The 21548-nt window shown below is 49.4% G+C and overlaps 2 protein-coding genes across 3 annotated transcripts; one reads left to right on the top strand and one right to left on the bottom strand.

Moving 5' to 3' along the window:
• The first annotated feature begins 2750 nt into the window (after positions 1-2750).
• LOC123112076 (cellulose synthase A catalytic subunit 9 [UDP-forming]) lies at positions 2751-7052 on the top strand. The gene is made up of 10 exons (XM_044532999.1): positions 2751-3355; positions 3484-3580; positions 3681-3804; positions 3908-4520; positions 4603-4866; positions 4958-5170; positions 5257-5461; positions 5552-5748; positions 5845-6198; positions 6305-7052. The coding sequence occupies exons 1-10, from the start codon at positions 2849-2851 to the stop codon at positions 6890-6892; spliced, it is 3162 nt and encodes a 1053-aa protein (XP_044388934.1). The 5' UTR covers positions 2751-2848; the 3' UTR covers positions 6893-7052.
• A 488-nt stretch (positions 7053-7540) lies between these two features.
• LOC123112078 (AUGMIN subunit 8) lies at positions 7541-13134 on the bottom strand. Of its 2 annotated transcripts, none has more exons than XM_044533000.1 (7): positions 12838-13134; positions 10019-11345; positions 9563-9682; positions 9027-9143; positions 8821-8910; positions 8191-8298; positions 7541-8018 (listed from the first exon to the last, which is right to left on the bottom strand). In XM_044533000.1, the coding sequence occupies exons 2-7, from the start codon at positions 11249-11251 to the stop codon at positions 7962-7964; spliced, it is 1725 nt and encodes a 574-aa protein (XP_044388935.1). In that variant the 5' UTR covers positions 11252-11345; positions 12838-13134; the 3' UTR covers positions 7541-7961. The 2 variants fall into 2 exon arrangements, with proteins under 2 accessions (XP_044388935.1, XP_044388936.1); XM_044533001.1 differs by lacking the exon at positions 12838-13134 and adding an exon at positions 11536-11628.
• Between the last annotated feature and the right edge of the window lie 8414 nt (positions 13135-21548).

Below are 21548 nucleotides of genomic sequence, written 5' to 3'. Positions count from 1 at the left end.
GCATCCACATCCAGTACAACTATTTCAGCAGATGAGTTATGAATGCCATAAACATAGGGACAGTTGCACTGAGTGTCCTGCAGTTCGATAGTTCTACTGCGTTATCACTAACACTTCGCAAGCACAAGGAGAAGTATCCAAAGTTAACGACGCAAATATGTGGCTCAGAGCACTGACATCGACTAAACGCCAACTTAGGCGCTATCCTTCTACTTCACCTTGCCCACCAGGCAAATCAGACACGTGGTTACATCACCTGTGAAGGAGTCATCGTCGTCTTGGCCATCGCCCTCGGCCTCGACATCACCGGCTTGGAACCACTGGGAGGTAACCTCCTTTTTAATATGCATGTACTTACTAGTGTCGATATGGTGCTTTCTCGTAATGCTCGTCACTATATCCGTATTCTTGAAGTCGAGCATTTGTTTCCCACTTCCATGCCTAAACACTTCTCGATCAAGGAGGGAATTTTGCACTATGTTGCACAGGATGCGGATGAAGCTTTCAACCTTGAAGCTCCAGAACTAGAAGAGGTGGATGAAGAGGAGCTTGTGTCGGAACAAGATGAGCAGCCGAGGAGGACATAGAAGAAGAGACGCCCAACACCACCTACGAGGAGGACACCGAACAATATGAGCAACTTTCAACTTTCATTGTGAACGTTTTCTATTTGATGAAGTCTTCTTGCGGTTGAACTCGCTCACTCTTTATCAGGTTCAGCAAAAGCATGAAAAGTGTGAGCCGGACATGTCTCGAACAATTATGCCACTTGTCTAGACCTTCTCTATTTGGTCTGAACATGTCCCAGACAAGTCCGGCATTCTCAGCCTTGCTTACATGATTGAGCCGGACAGTCCGGCCACTTGTCCGGGCCTTCCCGATTTGGCCTGAGCATGTCCCAAACAGTTCGGGCCTTCGCAGCCTTGTTTACACTGTTGGATCGGGCGGTCTTCAAATTGCCCTCGTGTAGTGCATTGTCTTTTGGCTGCAGAGGTCACATACAACTTCAGATGAAGGTGACCCAAAAGGTAAGTTGTTTGGTTCCGTCGAATCACACAAATCTGTGGCTGCACCTTTTTTCATTTGATTTGAGCCATCTTATGAACAGTTTTGTGCTGCTCGATATCGATGCTAAACTTTGCAATATGGATGTGTGCTTAAAACGATGCAGGGTTATTGTCTTTTTCAATAACAAAAGAAGATTTTCTTTTTCAAAGATCTAGAAGTTGAAGAATTGATACTTTTGAAAACAAGACTCGCGGCACTTAGTTTAAGCCAAATATACGGACGAGACAGACACAGCACCAATGCACACATGGTCACATATACTCCCTTCCTACCAAAATATAAGACGTTTTTACAGTTTAAATTAAACTACAGAAACATCGTATATTTTGGTACAGAGGTAGTACAAAAGCACAAGGACGCTTCAATCTACACATGAGACGCTCCCCTCCCCTCCATTGTGGCTAGTCTTAACGACGTCTCCACGCGCGGATGACGCGTTGCTTCTCGTGGGGGATCTATTGCCGGACTCTGAAGCACACGATGGTTTGTCCAACCTTGGTTTTATAGCTGAAGCAATAAGCGGCGTCTGCCCGACCGGCGGTCGAGAACAAAAAACCTGGCTAGATTCCACGGTGACGGCCACATTTTTCTCCACACCGACGCTGCTGGCGCGATCAGTCCTGCGATGGGTGGGTCGCACCTGCAGAACCCAACAAGACTTGCGTCCTACGATGCTTCAGCCGGGCGCCTGCGCCTGCGTTTCGCATTCAGGACGTGGACACTTCTCCTCCTGAATCATCGATCAGCCGTCCATCCTTGCTTGCTTTGTAAATAGATAAATAGATCAAATGCGCATTTGGCGCTTGGTTTCCTCGTGACGGTTCTCGCCGCGCGCCAGAGCATGCGTTCCTTGTTTGTTACACGATCATGGCGCTGGCTAGTAGGTGGGGACATGTGCCACCAAATTAAGGTGCCTGGTCACCGTCCTAGCTCATAACACTGGCGTCAAAAAAGGGCCTCGAGCGAGCGAAAGGTGATGCGTCTCGTTAGCTTCACGCTCAATGCTCCATACGACACGAACCAACGGCCCATGGGGCTGAAGCTGGGTCCTGAGGACATGCATGGCTTGCATTTGTTCACCGGTAGCAAGTAAATAGAGCGATGGTATTTCATTTTTGTATTTGGCGGGAAGCACATAAGCTCTCCATTGCATGGATTTTTCTACTGTATTTGGCATGCCCGACTGTGGCGAGGAAAAAGGCAGGACAAAGTTCGAGTTCTACGGGACATGGACGCGTCCATTTCTTTTCAATTGTTCTTTAAGGTACTACTCACCAATCACCAACAGTTTTTCAATTCTGAAAAGATAGTTTTAGGAGAAGAAAAAGGAGATGGCGGGAAATCCAAGTCTCGGTTGGTCGGGTTGGTCCGGAGATGCACGCACGCACGCACGCAGCCCTGACAGCGGCACAGAGTTCAGTCCAGCGCAGGACACCGGCAAAACCAACCTTTCGCTTCACTTCGCGGCAACGGGGACGGCGCACCCAACCGATCGATCGACCCGGCTCACCCGCGGCCACGCTCCACACGCCGGCGCCGATCCGTCCGTCCACCCGCCGTCCCCGCGCTCGTGGACTCCATCGGACGCACCAGATCGCACTCGCTCGAACAGCCACCCCTCACCTCTCCCACCCGCCAAAAACCATCCTCCCTCTTTAACCCTCTCATATAGCCCCTGCCACAAGCGAACCAGGCACCACCGCCAGCCCACCACCTCCACACCCCTCTCGTCCTGCTCGGCCGGGATCGAGCGAGCGAGCTACACCGCGGGCGAGCGACCATGGAGGCGGGCGCCGGGCTGGTGGCCGGCTCGCACAACCGGAACGAGCTGGTGCTCATCCGGGGGCACGAGGACCACAAGCCGGCGCGGGCGCTGAGCGGGCAGGTGTGCGAGATATGCGGCGACGAGGTCGGCCGCACGGTGGACGGCGACCTCTTCGTGGCCTGCAACGAGTGCGGCTTCCCGGTGTGCCGCCCCTGCTACGAGTACGAGCGCCGGGAGGGCACCCAGAACTGCCCCCAGTGCAAGACCCGCTACAAGCGCCTCAAGGGGAGCCCCCGGGTGGAGGGCGACGAGGACGAGGAGGACATCGACGACCTCGAGCACGAGTTCAACATCGACGACGACAAGCAGCAGCAGCATGGCGCCCTGCAGAACAGCCACATCACCGAGGCCATGCTCCACGGCAAGATGAGCTACGGGAGGGCCTCCGAGGACGGCGGCGAGGGCAACAACACCCCCATGGTGGGGATCCCGCCCATCATCACCGGCAACCGCTCCATGCCGGTATACACCATTTCCCTTCACTTCTCCGTGTCCATCAAGCCCTCGATCACACTTGTTTCAAAAAAAAAAAAAGCCCTCGATTACTCTAGCAGCTTAAATTAAACTGTTCACCATTCACAACAATTTAGGTGAGCGGCGAGTTCCCGATGTCAGCAGGACATGGCCATGGCGACTTCTCCTCCTCCCTGCACAAACGCATCCATCCCTACCCGATGTCCGAGCCAGGTGACTACTTTACATACCCTACTGGTTGATGCTAAGGAAGCATGCAGTTCCTTGTGTTGTGTTGGTGAGCTCAAGTTAGCAACATGAATCTGATGATCAGGGAGTGCAAAGTGGGGGGACGAGAAGAAGGAGGTGAGCTGGAAGGAGAGGATGGACGACTGGAAGTCCAAGCAGGGCATCTACGGCGCCGCCGACCCGGACGACATGGACGCCGACGTGCCCCTGTAAGCGACCCTCACAAAAACAACCCACGCATGCGCTGTGCCCAATTCATATCCCAAGAACCGTTGCTCACATGCATGATCATTGTGCGTAACGCGCATGCAGGAACGACGAGGCGAGGCAGCCGCTGTCCCGGAAGGTGTCGATCGCGTCGAGCAAGGTGAACCCGTACCGGATGGTGATCATCCTCCGCCTCTTCGTCCTCTGCGTCTTCCTCCGGTACCGTATCCTCAACCCCGTCCCGGAGGCCATCCCGCTGTGGCTCACCTCCATCGTGTGCGAGATCTGGTTCGCCGTCTCCTGGATCCTCGACCAGTTCCCCAAGTGGTACCCGATCGACCGCGAGACCTACCTGGACCGCCTCTCGCTGAGGTACGAGAGGGAGGGGGAGCCGTCAATGCTGTCGCCGGTGGACCTGTTCGTCAGCACGGTGGACCCGCTCAAGGAGCCCCCGCTGGTGACGGCCAACACGGTGCTGTCCATCCTCGCCGTGGACTACCCGGTGGACAAGGTGTCGTGCTACGTCTCCGACGACGGCGCCTCCATGCTGTCCTTCGAGTCGCTGTCGGAGACGGCCGAGTTCGCCCGCAAGTGGGTGCCCTTCTGCAAGAAGTTCAACATCGAGCCCCGCGCCCCCGAGTTCTACTTCTCGCGCAAGGTCGACTACCTCAAGGACAAGGTCCAGCCCACCTTCGTCCAGGAGCGCCGCGCCATGAAGGTACGTACTACAACGTGGCAACAACTCTTCGCCGTACGTCGCCATGAACATTTCTGATCATTTGGGTTGCCACGCTGAGCAGAGGGAGTACGAGGAGTTCAAGGTGCGGATCAACGCGCTGGTGTCCAAGGCGCAGAAGGTGCCCGAGGAGGGGTGGATCATGAAGGACGGCACGCCGTGGCCCGGCAACAACACCCGCGACCACCCCGGCATGATCCAGGTCTTCCTGGGCCACAGCGGAGGCCTCGACACCGAGGGCAACGAGCTGCCGCGCCTCGTCTACGTCTCCCGTGAGAAGCGCCCCGGCTTCCAGCACCACAAGAAGGCCGGCGCCATGAACGCTCTCGTACTGCACCGTCCCTTCTTCAGAGCTTCGTCGTAAATGTCAGAAACTCAGAACGTTTCTTGCTCACTGATCTCTGAATTTTGACCGACAGATCCGCGTCTCCGCCGTGCTGACCAACGCGCCCTTCATGCTCAACCTGGACTGTGACCATTACATCAACAACAGCAAGGCCATCCGGGAGTCCATGTGCTTCCTCATGGACCCTCAGGTCGGCCGCAAGGTCTGCTACGTGCAGTTCCCCCAGAGGTTCGACGGCATCGACGCGCACGACCGATACGCCAACAGGAACACCGTCTTCTTCGACGTAAGCCTTTACGGTTCGATCACACCTACATTATGTTTTAGTCTAGGAGAGCCATGAATCTGAGATTACTAGTTCTTGGTGATCAGATTAACATGAAGGGGCTGGACGGTATCCAAGGGCCAGTGTACGTCGGAACAGGATGCGTGTTCAGGCGACAGGCGCTCTACGGCTACAACCCTCCTAGCGGCCCCAAGAGGCCGAAGATGGTGACGTGCGACTGCTGCCCGTGCTTCGGCCGCAAGAAGCGAAAGGGCGGCAAGGATGGGCTGCCGGAGGGCGTGGCCGATGGAGGTAAGTTTCAGGGGAAGCACACACTGATCATTTTGGTTTCAGTTCAGTCGCTTAGTACAGGTTGGTGAACTTTCCTCTTTGGCTCTCCAGGAATGGACGGCGACAAGGAGCAGATGATGTCCCAGATGAACTTTGAGAAGCGGTTCGGGCAGTCCGCGGCGTTCGTCACGTCCACGTTCATGGAGGAAGGGGGCGTCCCACCGTCGTCGAGCCCCGCCGCTCTCCTCAAGGAGGCCATCCATGTCATCAGCTGCGGCTACGAGGACAAGACTGACTGGGGTTTAGAGGTACAGAGAAACAGCACAATCACCACTTCAGACAGCTTCACATAAATAGTTCCAGACTCCCAGTAATGATCTGTGTTCCTTCCATGAATGGTGCAGTTGGGGTGGATCTACGGGTCGATCACGGAGGACATCCTGACCGGGTTCAAGATGCACTGCCGCGGGTGGCGGTCGATCTACTGCATGCCCAAGCTGGCGGCCTTCAAGGGGTCGGCGCCGATCAACCTGTCTGACCGTCTCAACCAGGTGTTGCGGTGGGCGCTGGGGTCCGTGGAGATCTTCTTCAGCCGGCACAGCCCGTTGCTCTACGGCTACAAGGGCGGCAACCTCAAGTGGCTCGAGCGCTTCGCCTACATCAACACCACCATCTACCCCTTCACCTCGCTTCCGCTGCTCGCCTACTGTACCCTCCCCGCCGTCTGCCTTCTCACCGGCAAGTTCATCATGCCGCCGGTCAGTGCTAGTAAACAGCTAGTTTCCCCATTTGTCCTCCTTCCCGCCAAAATCCACCGGTTCAAATGTCTGACGGTTTTGTGGTGTTATTATTGTGTTGCTGCAGATTAGCACCTTCGCCAGTCTCTTCTTCATCTCCCTCTTCATCTCCATCTTCGCGACGGGCATCCTGGAGCTGCGGTGGAGCGGGGTGAGCATCGAGGAGTGGTGGAGGAACGAGCAGTTCTGGGTCATCGGCGGCGTGTCGGCGCACCTGTTCGCCGTCATCCAGGGCCTGCTCAAGGTCCTGGCCGGGATCGACACCAACTTCACCGTCACCTCCAAGGCCACGGGAGACGAGGACGACGAGTTTGCGGAGCTCTACGCCTTCAAGTGGACCACCCTCCTCATCCCGCCGACGACGCTGCTGGTGATCAACATCATCGGCGTGGTGGCGGGCATCTCCGACGCCATCAACAACGGGTACCAGTCGTGGGGCCCGCTCTTCGGCAAGCTCTTCTTCGCCTTCTGGGTGATCGTGCATCTCTACCCGTTCCTCAAGGGTCTCATGGGGAGGCAGAACAGGACGCCCACCATCGTCATCATCTGGTCCGTGCTGCTCGCCTCCATCTTCTCCCTGCTCTGGGTCAGGATCGACCCCTTCACCGTCAAGGCCAAGGGGCCTGACGTGAAGCAGTGTGGCATCAACTGCTGATCGCGTTAAGAGTTCTGAAGATTGTGCATAGGGAGAAGAACAATTTGGACGCAAGTTTTGTATTGTTGATGTTTTGTTCATGCTATGTTTTGTGTAATATTTTGGTGGCCAGAAATGGTTTAAACAAGAATTGAACAGAGGACCAGACTTTGGATGTCAAGCAAGAATGAACAGCATTCATGTGTTTTAGCTGTGATTGCTCTTTGTGGGTAGCTGGTAAGTTTTGCTGAAATCAAAGCCTAATGTAGCTAAGAACAACGGGTGCATTTACTTGATTTTTGAACGTAAAGCTTAAGAGTAGTATTCAGACTGAGGATAAACAGGATACCAGTATTCACCAAACCATCATAAATGTACAATTCAAAGGACTTTGCATTACAGCAGCCGCAACAGAACACTTTGCTAAGGGGATCCAATACAGTATTCCACAATTCAAAGACTTTAAACTTGGAACTGGAAATGCATGAAGCAGAATTCTGATATCCACCAAACCATTATAAATGTACCCACACAGGTGTTATTTTAGAGTAAATAAATGAACTGCAATCCAACGGAAACATGGATATTGGTACGACTGAGATATTCACCAAACAATGGGGTTGGTTAAGGTGACAACGAGAGCACAGCTACAAAATCTGGCAACACATGTTGCACACAGAAGGGAGAACCCATATCTTTCAGTATCTTTTTCCCTCAAATTTCATTTGTACATTCTCTCTCCAGATGTCAAAAAAATACAGTGGAAAAGAATGGGGCACTACCTTTGAAAAGAAACTAAAAGAGGGGGGAGGGGGAGAGGGGCTAGAAGTGCACTATATATATGGTAAAGGCCATTTACACACGAGGAGACCTACAATCTATCATATCTAAGCACTGTGAGTTGTTATCTGCACAGCATCGCACCTTGATCGGCAGGGGGATGTTTAATACTCGTTCGTTTTGTTATTTCTTCTCTACGGGTTCCTTGTCTGTTTGCACAGTATGTTCTTATAGTCACAGGCCAACTTGCACAGGTGTACCTATTCAAGAAGATTGGTGTATATCGTATAGCTTTACCCAGGTTGTTAATTCATCTGGACAAGTCCTTTACTTGCATAAGATGTGTCCGCAGGCTAGACTCCTGTACCTGATTCAAGATACAATAGCACTAGTAAGGTACTGTGTACAACCGCTTCCATCATGCGAACAAATTAAGCACCAGTTCACCACCAATCAGAGAAACACATTTACTTTTATTCGAAATTCAGATCACTATGGTCACTTCTTAGAAGGAATGTCTTCGGAATAGAATGCAATACCTCCAGTTCTGCGGCCATAGCTAAGAGTTCTCTGCATTCGTCAAGCATGACCTTTTCTTGTGCTGCTACGACTGAAAGCTCCGAGATCAAACATGTCCTGTCTTCGACCTGGCAACAAAGATGCTCCAAGTCAGTTAAAACAGTCATTGACAAGAATTTTCCATAACAGTGTGGGATGGCCTTTCTTGGTTCTTAAACTTTTGTAATCGAGTCCATCAATATCTTATTCTTAAGCTTTACTGAAGGTCAAACTTAACAATGCAATCAAGGGTGTGCACAAAAGGATCCAGTTACTGACACATGGACCCAATTTTTGGTGGGGCTTTATTCATAGTTTGTTTGTGACTCAAGAGTCAATATATTTCATCAGTTTAAAAAATGAAAACAAGTCTTTCATGCCAATCCGATAGCTGACGGTTCCTACGAAAAATGGCGGATGCAGAACATCACCATTTTGCGAGGGAACAGCTTTTCTTAAAGTCTGAGTCATACTTGCGTGCAATTCTTGTTATGAATGGGTGTAGTAAACCATGCCACAAGTAAAAGAGCTTACTCTATGGTTGGAGACTTGATTTTATTAGGAGACAAGTAAATATGGAAAGTAAAATTCGAAGTCATACTGCTGTTTACCTTGGAAAGCATAGAACAAACTGACGATCCCAAACCTTGCATGACATCAACAGCTGAGCTTACAGCATTCTTAAGACTAACTGCATCCACCTGTTAAAAAAAACAGGCAATACAATTAGTCACAATCACAAAAGTAATATCTGTTCACAAGTAGAAGTGCAACAAAAATAGTTTGAGTTTATTTAAATGCATTTTTCACAGCATACCCTTGCCCCTGAAGTGACTGGAAGGCGCAGTGTACTTGCTTTTAGAGCCTCTGTTGCCCGAGAAAAGGAAAGGTTATTCTCGTCTTCAAGTGCTGGCCATTGTTCGAGGCAAGCAATCTGAACCACAATAACAGCAAATTAAAAAAATGCAATGTATGCATTTACAGTCATAATCCATATAATATAGTCATGACTCATGATATTCATTCTTTCATATCCCTAATTTCCAGATTTTATATCACCTCTTTTGGAGAAGAAAGTGTGTTATGACAACTATGTACTTATATATTGTGTTCGAATTTGCCATGTAAGAACGAGAACAGTCCTATCACATTGCAATTAGCTCTTATTCTTTCAAAGAGCACTTTTTAAAAGAAACATGGCTATGCTTCAATTGGTATCAGTAGGAACATGGTAGAAAGTTTGTGCCAACTTGGCCCAAATTGGAATTATACTCGAATGGAAAAGAACATGGGTTCCGCAATATGCTTGGGAGATTATAGAGCCAAAGCCATCATGCATCAGGTGGAGCTTACCTGCTCTTGCAGAATGCCATACAGCTTCAACTCTTGTCGATGACGCTGCACCATGATTCTTCGCAAATTAACAGCATCCCTCAAGTTTGAAGTATTCCTCCAAACATTATATATGGTATTCTGTTTTAAATGAGAACATGGGAACTGTTTCATCAACTGAACATCACTAAACAAAAAAGTAACAAAGTTCACAAGAAAAGTACAGAAGTTATTAATGTCAGCAAGAAGTAGATCATAGGCTTCTAAACACATAGACGACTATGTGGGCAAACATTATAATGCAAAAAATGCTGTCAGTTGTCCCAAACAGTTATCATCACTAAATTCAGTCTTAAACAGCCGTATTATAAAGTATGCTAATTTTATGAGGTGCATTATAAAGTCTGAAACAGTTGCATTATAATGATCCAGACTAACTTGAAACAATTTTAAATAAATAAAATATGCTAATTTTACCTCAGCAGTGGCCTTTTGGTAAGATAGAACATCTTCCGAACGAGCATTTACAAGACGCAATTGCAAGTATCTATTATGCAGCAAACGCAGCTGATGGATATTTTCAATTTGGCTGGCATTTTTCTTTCCCTTTCTTGGATCGACCATGTAGCTAACAACAGGAGCTATAACACCTGATTGAATACTTCCAGCACTTTGTGACCGGCAAGGTGTTGAAGGTCTTGTCCTCGATGGACTCTGAAAAGCCCTAGAAGCAGAGGATGCAGCTGACAAGACCTTGTTTGGTGATGATGAGCGATGAAGAACAGGAACAGGCAAAGTGGTTGTCCTGCTTGGACGGCTCACATATTTAGATCTTTCCGTTGTCTGTGAATAAACATCACTACCAGAATCTAACTGTTCATCTCTTCTTTTTGCATGAATAGCTAGTCTCCTTGCCACGTCATCCAGTGATTGATTCAACCTTTTACCTGCGTCTTCAGAAGCAGAAATCTTCCTTGGTGAAAGCCCTCTAGAAGTGTTTGACAAAGTCACTGGTTTGCTAGATTTGTCAGAAAGTTCAGTATTCGGCATAAGATTGGCAGGCCCACGCCCACTTGTCATGGCTGGCCAACGGTTTTGCTCAGTTGCCCTCTTAGGTAGATCTTCTGAAGGTCGAGAATTCTCACATTGTTCAGTAATTTTCTTCCTTCTCAGAGGACTCCTCTTCCTCTCAGTCAGAACACTCGCCTGTCCCTTGATATGATCTAAAGATGGGCTAGAGACCACCTTATCTTTTTTATTACCAGGGGCAGCCACAGACTCCAACTGGTAGGAGGGAGACAGGTTCCGCATTGCTGGCCACAAGCCATGTGGGGACCTTTCATTTGCTATACACCTAGAACTCTTATTTACCTCTTTGACAGTATCACGGACTGGTGTTATGGACCTTGATGTTGGGGTGGAGGGTGTTGACACCTTAGAAGAAGGGGTTGAAGGTGTTGAGGGTCTTCTTCTGTCTGCAGATTGCGCCCTATTGGGCACTGGTGTACCATTAGTTGTTGAGGTCCGGCCAAGACTAGGAGATGTACATCGCCTTGTCGCAGTAGCACCCTGACCAGTCTTGTACCTGGATGCAACATCTCTCACTCGGCTTAAAGAAGAAGCATTATGCTTCTCAGATGGAACAAGTGGTGGTCTTCGAGTTTCTTCAACAAGAGCAGCTTTCTGCACAGTGCTCTTATGAACATCCATGAAGAATAGTAATTTCTAGAACCAACCACATCAACACGTCTCTCATGAAATTAGCTCCCTGCAGGCTCTACTGCAATGCTTCAGTGGCCCAGATCTGCAGAAGGTCCACATGCAGACATCAAACAATCAGACTAGGCCAAATGAAGAAGATCATTCAACTAGATTCACTTGAAACAAGCAAGACAAACTATCCAGACACACAAAAACCAAGAAAAATACAGTGTCAACATGTTTAAGCAATGTACCAAAGCGATCCTGAAACTGCAGGTAACTGAATAACATACCCACTTCCAGTACAAAACCTGCGGCAGCTGTTCCCTCAACCCTCTCACACAGATGTCATGGTTGGACCAGGGAGGGAGAAGTTATATAATGGAGGCTCCTAATCAAGAGAGGGAGGAAGGTGGCATTTATAGATGCACTGCTCATACACTAATAAATATATATAATGGAAGATGTTTTGTGCAAATTGCTGTTGCCATGTAACATGAGGCATTCGAGCAAGGACGAAGCCAATAAACAAAACTATTTGCGGAGATTCTGAGGGGTTTTGGGACAGACAAGGAAATCCACATCATCACATGCATGTGAGGCGAATCTCTTTGCCTAGCAGATTAACAATCTCCCATCAGAAGCGGCATTGGAAACAAGAGACCTTTTATTAAGGTGCCACTTATGAACCAGGAACATGCATCGAAATTTTGTAATCTTCGATGCAAACGACAGAAAAAGAAAGCCGCAGGACAGGGCACATGCCTATAGAACCAATCGGATTCACTTGAAATTGCCGGGAATTTTCCTCGACTGAATCGACTGACTGATGAAGCGTAAGAAGTATGACAAGTTGTTTTCATTGCTGGCTCTACATTGGATATTTCTTGATGGCTTGCTCGAAGAATTCACCCACCAAAAGTGAATCAAGAACAAATTGCATGAGCACATTTTCTTTGGAGGGCTGTAGGAGGTAAGTGTGGCTGGATTGCTGCTACTAGGAGACAAGATGTGTCAAGTCACCTAACACGATTAATTAACAGCAGTAAAAAATTGCAGCGGGTACTAATCAAGCATCGAAATCACCAAAGAGTGGAGACTTGGGAGCTGTGCTAGAACGAGGACCAAGTGAAACAAACGTACTAAGACACAAATTTCTCAGGATTGACGCCCACAGAATCCGCAGCGGGGAACACAACCCAACCCGCGCACTGGCATCAGCACTCATTCGAGAACGTCGACGAACCCAAGACAAGCATAGCGGCGTCGCCGATGTTCTCTCCGTACAAACCGACTGATTCGGGGCGCATCCAGATCATCCGAGCTGTGCAGTCTCGCAAACATCGTCCGTCATCTCCATTGACAGATTGAACCAACCCTCGATCGCACAGCCCAGCACTCCCTCCCCCCGAACAACAAACAAACAAACAAACACCTGGCGCGCGCCTGCCTAGGTAGGCACATCGCCCTCCTCGAATTGAACAGCAGCAAAACACAAAACCGAAAAACTATCTCCCGCAAACAGGGCGCAGCAACGAACCCTAGACCCCCAGCTCCTAAACCGACCAGACACAGGCAGGCGCCAGGAGGCTCACCTTGAGAGCACCGGCGGCGACAGCTCGGAGACAAAACGCCGCCGGCTCCTCCTCCTCCTCCTGCTGCTGCTGCTGCTCCTCGGGGAGGCTCCGGGTCGAGCGGGCACCAGACGGTGGGCGCTGGCGGATTCGCCACGGCTGGTCTGGCGTGGGGTTTTGCTTCCGCAGAAACAAGAGCAGAGAGGGGGAGGGAGGAGGTGGGAGCAGCAGCGTGGGAGAGAGGGCAGGGCAGAGGGAGGGAGGTTACGGGTGGTAGATGGATTTGCGCGGCGGGGGCGGGATTAAGGGGGAGTGCGTAGTTAAGGAAGACCAGACCAAACGGCTCTTCCCCTTTATTAATCACGGCAACGTTCCGGCACGCGTACCCCGTCCGTCCGGCCGTGCGCTGGCTGATCGTGCACCCCGTCCATACGTACAGTATCCAAACGGCGATGGATGGTATGATGGTGATGATGGACCTTATCTAACGGGTCGGGCGCCATGGTCCATCCCGCTCGCGCTCCTCTTCCCTGCGTGCATACGCAACGGGTGGGTGCAAAGCGCAATCATCAAAGCTCGTAGTTCGTACGTACTTGCCGATTGATTGCGCTTGTAGTAAAATGGCCGAGAGAATTGTTACGGATTATTATTAGTATTATGTTGCCGAATTTTGTGAAAGGATTTTGGATGCGTGTATGGTGGACAGGAATTTGGTGGACGGATTTGAGCAAACATTGCGATATATGAGCAGGACAGTACAGTGCGTGCGGAGGCGATGCTGTCGGGTGCGACTAGTAAGATGCGGGTAGAAACATGGGACGTCCTTGTCGGTTTAATCGACCGGCCTCTGATTTCTTCTTCTTCTTTTGCAGAAAGTGGAATGGAAAGAAACGGAAGCAACAATCCGAGGGAAAGGGGGGAAACTGAGTTCCCCAGGTAGCTCATCTCTTTGGACCAAAAGTAACACGCAAGAGCTACGTCAATGCCGCCGATGTGCCTCGTTGGTTGACCAAATCCTTTAGAAAAACGCATGCTTTCTAGTACTATACTTTTTTTATCGCGACTGCTTCAGTTTCTTAACATCGGCTGAACGCTTCCAGCCCCAAAAGGTTGTATAGTTTTTTCTTCTTTTCTTTTTCGGAGACTAGATCAAGTGTAGTTAAAACACACAGATGTAGATAAAATAGTTTAAACACGCTATGACTTGTCTTGTACTCCCTTCTTAAACTAATATAAAAGCATCTCCAATAGATGGTCCAAATGTAAAAATAACTAACTTTTGGACCGTCTAGGGCAAAAACCGGTGCTCCAACAGACGGTCCATATGCAAAAATATTTGGACCGCAGCCTCCTCATGATGTAAAATCAAATACCTCGCGGTGCAAATTTATATCACGAGGTGCATCTGGTCCAAAACCAGCCACCGCCCACGAACGCCCAACCGCCAGTTCCTTTCCGTTCCTGCCCGCCCGCCCGAAGACCAGCCGGCCGGAATCCGCTGCCGCGACCGCCGAAAACCACGCCGTCGGCGCCGCCACCACCCCAAATCCCCGCCGCCGCCCTCCGCCGTCGCCGCCTCCCTCACCGGTAGCCTGCTCGCAGCCGCCCGGAGGCCGCCGAATCGGGAGGCAGCCGGCGCGGGATTCGACGCCTCCAGTGGTCCGGCTGCCGCGGTAGCCCTCCGCCGGGTCTAAGGCTGCCGCCAACCTCGTCCCTGTCGGCCGTGAGCCTGTTCACGACCGTTGCGCCGGCCGAACGACCGCCGCACGACGCCCTCCACCCGGCTGCCGAAGTACTGTTCGCCGCCCGCCGAGCTCCTCTTGGTCGGCCTCAAAGCTCTTTTCTTATCATCGCCGCCGACCAGAGGAGCCGACCGCAGCCGTCCGCAGCTGTGAGCAGCAGCCAATCCAACCGGCGGCCATCTTCTTCCACCGCGCGCACTAGGTGTTCGACGGAATTCCCCAAGGTAAAAAAAGACGAAACTTGATGATTTAACTTGGGATTGGATAGTATGTTTGATGGTGGTTGTGTGCAATGTGGATGAGCTCGGTTGACTCCTCTTTCATGGATGATACATCGTCGGACGAGGAATTTGTGTGGCTGTTGGCCGGTTTTGGTCGTGTATGCAATATGTGCAGTTGTACAGTGGCTGGACAGCGGCTGAAGAGCAGACGCGTGACTGCTGGCCGGTTTTGGACCATGATTTTGGACCATCTATTGGAGTTGGTCTTTTGGACCAGGAGAATTTGGACCATCTGTTGGAGTTGCCCTTTTTTCGGAGCTCCAAAACGTATTTTTTGGCGGTCCAAATTTTACATCTTCGGTTTTGGACCGCCAAATTTTGGACCATCTATTGGAGATGCTCTAAGAGCGTTTAGAGCAACTTCAATGGGGCGACCCATTTCGTCCGCCGCCATCCGTTTGGATCGGTGCGGGCACAAAAGGCGGCCTAACGCGCCGACCCAAACAGACGCGCGTCAGCTTTTCGTCCGCCGGCGACCTATTCCCGGCCCATTTTTGAGCCGGATTTGCGTCGGCGCGTGACACGCACATGCTCGCCTTCTCCTCCCCGGGCTCGCTGGTCAGTGGCACATTGGCCTCCCCTTATCCAATGGCAACCCTCGCTCGCCTCTTTCGTCGTCGCCGCCGCCGCCCAATTTTGCTGGCGACTCTGCTAGTTGCCGGCGCCTCCACATCCGTCCAGCAATGCCGCCCACTCCCACATCGCCGGCAACCACCGTCTTGCCGCCCCTGACTGCTTCCCAACCCCTCACCCCCCACCACACAGCCGCCCCCGACCAAGAAGCCGCCTCGCCGCCGGGCAGATCCTCACCGGCACGCTCATCGGACACCGACCCACTCGTCGGACGCCGACAGGGCAGCTAGCTGGTCCGTGCGCGTCGCGACTCCCTTCGTCGGCCGTCTCCTTCATCGACGCCCGCAAGCTGTTCGACAGTTTGCCAAGGTACAAAATGGACTCCGCTGACGATTTCTTTTTTCACAATTTCCTTTGTGACTCCAACGATTTGTCGTCCGATGACGAGGAGGAGATATTGACTGCCGTGTTGGTCCATCACCACCTCAATAGCCAGCGGCCGTTGTTCCGTGGCTCCATTCCGGGCCACCTTCCGGCGTTGAATCGCAACCGAGAGAGCGGGCATTTCCTTCTTTGGAAAGGACTACTTTGATACAACAAACCCATTGTTCAAACGTCAAAAATTTCGCCGCCGTTTCCATACGAGTAGGCATATTTTCAACCATATTAGAGAGGGGGTGGTCGGCTATGATGATTATTTCGAGTGCAAAGAGGATGCCATTGGCAAGATTGGTTTCTCCTCTTATCAGAAATGCACTGCCGCCATCCGAATGCTTGCATACGGAGTGCCCAGTGATCTCATTGACGAGTACGTCTGTATGAGCGAGTCTACATGCCTAGAGTCCCTGTATAAGTTCTGCAAGGCTGTTATTGTTGTGGTTGGCCCTGAGTACTTGAGAGAGCCGACTGCTGAAGATATAGCCTGGTTATTGGCGATGAATGCCAGCAGGGGCTTCCCAGGGATGATTGCTGGCATAGACTGCATGCACTGGGAGTGGAAGAACTGCCCTTCTGCTTTGCAAGGGCAGTGTAAGGGCCATGTCAGGGCTTGCGCTGTCATACTAGAGGCCATGGCGTCTCAACATCTCTGGATCTGGCACTCTTTCTTTGGCATGGCCGGATCACACAATGATATCAACGTGCTTCAGCGCTTGCCGGTGTTTGCTAGGATTGCCGAAGGCAACAACCCACCGGTGAACTTTACTGTCAACGGCCACAACTACGACAAAGGATACTACCAGGGTGACGGTATCTATCCTCAGTGGACCACTATTGTAAGAAAATACCCAACCCTGTCGGAGAGAAGAGGAAAAGATTTGCCCAAGAGCAAGAGAGTGCTAGGAAGGATGTCGAGCGTGCCTTTGGTGTTTTGCAATCTTGATGGGGCATTGTTTGGTATCCTGCTAATACCTAGAGCACGCAAAAAATCTGCGAGATGATGACTGCTTGTGTGATCATGCACAATATGATCGTAGAAGACGAGTGCCCGGAACGTCTGTACGATCAAGGGTTTCATTTCCAGGATGAGAATGTTGTGCCTGAGTATGGAGGAGCGGCAATGTTTGAACAGTTCACCCAATTTCATCATGACATGCGTGATTGGGAAACTCACGTGCAACTGCAAAATGATTTGGTTGAGCATATGTGGGCTCATGTTGGCAACCAATAGATGTATTTTTATTTATTCGTTTGCAAAACTATGTGAGACATTTTTATTTTTATTTGGCTTGTAAAACTATGCTATTTTATTTGGTTCTATATGTTTAAATGCAAATTCTCATCAATGCAAAATAGGGCGGCCAGCCGGCCACGCCGGCACTTATGGGTCGGCGCGTTGGGCGTGCTGCCGACCCATATCTAAAACAGGGCGGACGCTGGGCGGCCGGCCGACCCAAACAGACAAAAAGCAGACGAAATCACCGTCAGTTTGGGTCGCCCCATTGGAATTGCTTTTAGTGATCTAAACGCTCTTATATTAGTTTACAGGGGAGTACTTTAAATCTCACCCTACATTATACTCTATATATACCCACAACACAAAACACAACAATAGAAATATTGGCCATTCTATTTTCTACAGTTAAAACGATGTATATGAGGCAATCTAGCGAAAATTGAAACTATAGTTTAGATTAACGTTCACAACTCATTTAGTTAAAAGTAATAAACTTCTAGATCATAAATAAATACATGCTTACTCCTGGTGATCAACAAGAACGATGTATCATTAAACTTGAAATTGTAAAATATGTTTTCTAAAAAAATGGTTTCAATCAATCAACAAAAAAAGACGGAAAAGCTTCCATCGGTCGGGTGATTTCTCGCGCCGCCTGTCACCTTCTTCACTGTCGGATTTGATTTTTTTGATAGAACGCCCCGCAGCAACCTCTACTCATAGCACTCTTTTGCAAGTTGGCCCTTGTTGCAATCCTTTGGACCACAACAAGGGGTCTCCGGTAAACCGGCCACGCCCCCCCCCCCCTCACATGTGTCACATCACTCTTTTGCAAGTTGGCCCTTGTTGCAATCCTTTGGACCGCAACAAGGTGTCTCCGGTAAACCGACCATGCCCCCCACATGTGTCACATCCTCAATCTTCTCTTTTCCCATCAGAAACAAACTTATCCCTTCCCACCAAAAACATCAGACAACTTAGTCTTCTCAAAAAGTCACTCTCATACTCTCCTATTTCTCTCTCGAAAGCATGTCGCCGCCTACCTCCTTTTATTCCCTGATGTGGCGCTCCATGTAGTAGGACACTGCCACACAATTTCCCCTCCTCCCCGGTAGCAAGCAGGAGTGGTTACTCATCTCCCCATTTGTTGGGGAACGAGGTAATTTCCAAAAAAATCCTACGATCACGCAAGATCTATCTATGTGATACATAACAACGAGAGGGGAGAGTGTGTCCACGTACCCTCGTAGACCAAAAGCGGGAGCGTTTAGTTAACGCGGTTGATGTAGTCGAACGTCTTCACGATCCAACCGATCCAAGCACCGAACGTGCGGCACCTCCGTGTTCAGCACACGTTCTGCTCGGGGACGTCCCTCGTACTCTTGATCTAGTTGAGGTCGAGGGAGAGTTTCGTCAGCACGACGGTGTGGTGACGGTGATGATGAAGTTACCGGTGCAGGGCTTCGCCTAAGCACTATGACAATATGACTGAGGTGTGTAATTGTGGAGGGGGGCACCGCACACAGCTAAACAATGTCAACTTGTGTGTATATGGGGTGCCCCTCCCCTGTATATAAAGGATCGGAGGACGGAGGGGCCGACCCTCTCTATGGCGCGCCCTAGGGGAGTCCTACTCCCACCGGGAGCAGGATTCCCCCTTTTCCCTAGTTGGAGTAGGAGAGGAAGGAAGGAGGAGAGAGGGAGGAAGGAAAGGGGGGCCGACCCCCCACCCAATTCGGATTGGGCTTGGGGGCCCTCCTTGGCCGCCTCATCATCTCTCCCACTAAGGCCCAATAAGGCCCATACACTCCCCGGGGGGTTCCGGTAACCCCCTGGTACTCCGGTAAATGCCCGAACTCATCCGGAACCATTCTGATGTCCAAACATAGTCGTCCAATATATCAATCTTCATGTCTCGACCATTTTGAGACTCCTCGTCATGTACGTGATCACATCCGGAACTCCGAACTACCTTCGGTACATCAAAACACATAAAATCATAATACCAATTGTCATTGAACATTAAGCGCGCGGACCCTACGGGTTCGAGAACTATGTAGACATGACCGAGACTCGTCTCCGGTCAATAACCAATAGCGGAACCTGGATGCTCATATTGGTTCCTATATATTCTACGAAGATCTTTATCGGTCAAACCGCATAACAACATACGTTGTTCCCTTTGTCATCGGTATGTTACTCGCCCGAGATTCGATCGTCGGTATCTCAATACCTAGTTCAATCTCGTTGCCGGAAAGTCTCTTTACTCGTTCCGTAATACTTCATCCCACAACTAACTCATTAGTCAGATTGCTTGCAAGGCTTATAGTGATGTGTATTACCGAGAGGGCCCAGAGATACCTCTCTGAAACACGGAGTGACAAATCCTAATCTCGATCTATGCCAACCCAACAAACACCTTCGGAGACACCTGTAGAGCACCTTTATAATCACCCTTTTATGTTGTGACGTTTGGTAGCGCACAAAGTGCTCCTCCGGTATTTTGGAGTTGCATAATCTCATAGTCTGAGGAACTTGTATAAATCATGAAGAAAGCAGTAGCAATGAAACTAACACAATCATAATGCTAAGCTAACGGATGGGTCATGTCCATCACATCATTTTCCCAATGATGTGATCCCGTTCATCAAATGAAAACACATGTCTATGGTTAGGAAACATAACCATCTTTGATTAATGAGCTAGTCAAGTAGAGGCATACTAGGGACTATAGGTTTTGTCTATGTATTCGCACATGTACTAAGTTTCCGGTTAATACAATTCTAGCATGAATAATAAACATTTATCATGAATTAAGGAAATAAATAATAACTTTATTATTGCCTCTAGGGCATATTTCCTTCAGTCTCCCACTTGCACTAGAGTCAATAATCTAGATTACATAGTAATGATTCTAACACACATGGAGCTTTGGTGCTGATCATGTTTTGCTCGTGAGAGAGGCTTAGTCAACGGGTCTGCAACATTCAGATCCGTGTGTATCTTGCAAACCTCTATGTCCCCTTCCGACACTTGATGACGGATGGAATTGAAGCGTCTCTTGATGTGCTTGGTTCTTGTAAAATCTGGATTCCTTTGCCAAGGCAATTGCACCAGTATTGTCACAAAAGATTTTCATTGGACCTGATGCACTAGGTATGACACCTAGATCGGATATGAACTCCTTCATCCATTTGCTGCTTCTGAAGCAGCAATGTACTCCACTTCACACGTAGATCCCGCCACGACGCTCTGCTTGGAACTGCACCAACTAATAGCTCCTCCATTCAATAAAAATACGTATCCGGTTTGTGACTTAAAGTCATCCGGATCAGTGTTAAAGCTTGCACGCTCTGCTTGGAACTGTACCAACTAACAGCTCCTCCATTCAATAAAAATACGTATCCGGTTTGTGACTTAGAGTCATCCGGATCAGTGTTAAAGCTTGCATCGACGTAACCGTTTACGACGAGCTCTTTTCCACCTCCATAAACGAGTAACATATCCTTAGTCATTTTCAGGTATTTCAGGATGTTCTTGACCGTTGTCCAGTGCTCCACTCCGGGATTACTTTGGTACCTCCCTGCTATGCTTATAGCAAGACATACATCAGGTCTGGTACACAGCATTGCATACATGATAGAACCTATGGCTGAAGCATAGGGAATGACTTTCATTTTCTCTCTATCTTCTGCGGTGGTCGGGCTTTGAGTCTGACTCAACTTCACACCTTGTAACACAGGCAAGAACCCTTTCTTTGACTGATCCATTTTGAACTTCTTCAAAACTTTATCAAGGTATGTGCTATGTGAAAGTCCAATTAGGAGTCTTGATCTATCTCTATAGATCTTGATGCCCAATATGTAAGCAGCTTCTCCAAGGTCTTTCGTAGAAAAACTCTTATTTAGGTATCCCTTTATGCTATCCAAAAATTCTATATCATTTCCAATCAACAATATGTCATCTACATATAAGATCAGAAATGCTACAGAGCTCCCACTCACTTTCTTGTAAATATAGGCTTCTCCAAAAGTCTGTATAAAACCATATGCTTTGATCACACTATCAAAGCGTTTATTCCAACTCCGAGAGGCTTGCACCAGTCCATAAATGGATCACTGGAGCTTGCACACTTTGCTAGCACCCTTTGGATCGACAAAACCTTCCGGTTGCATCATATACAACTCTTCTTCCAGAAATCCATTCAGGAATGCAGTTTTGACATCCATTTGCCAAACTTCATAATCATAAAATGCAGCAATTGCTAACATGATTCGGACAGACTTAAGCATCGCTACGGGTGAGAAAGTCTCATCATAGTTAACTCCTTGAACTTGTCGAAGACCTTTCGCAACAAGTCGAGCTTTGTAAACAGTAACATTGCCGTCTGCGTCGGTCTTCTTCTTAAAGATCCATTTATTTTTTATGGCTTGTCGATCATCGGCCAAGTCCACCAAAGTT

The sequence above is a fragment of the Triticum aestivum genome, chromosome 5B (assembly GCF_018294505.1).
Source record: "Triticum aestivum cultivar Chinese Spring chromosome 5B, IWGSC CS RefSeq v2.1, whole genome shotgun sequence".
In the NCBI taxonomy this organism is placed as follows: domain Eukaryota; kingdom Viridiplantae; phylum Streptophyta; class Magnoliopsida; order Poales; family Poaceae; genus Triticum; species Triticum aestivum.
This window is presented reverse-complemented; position numbering and strand designations above follow the sequence as displayed.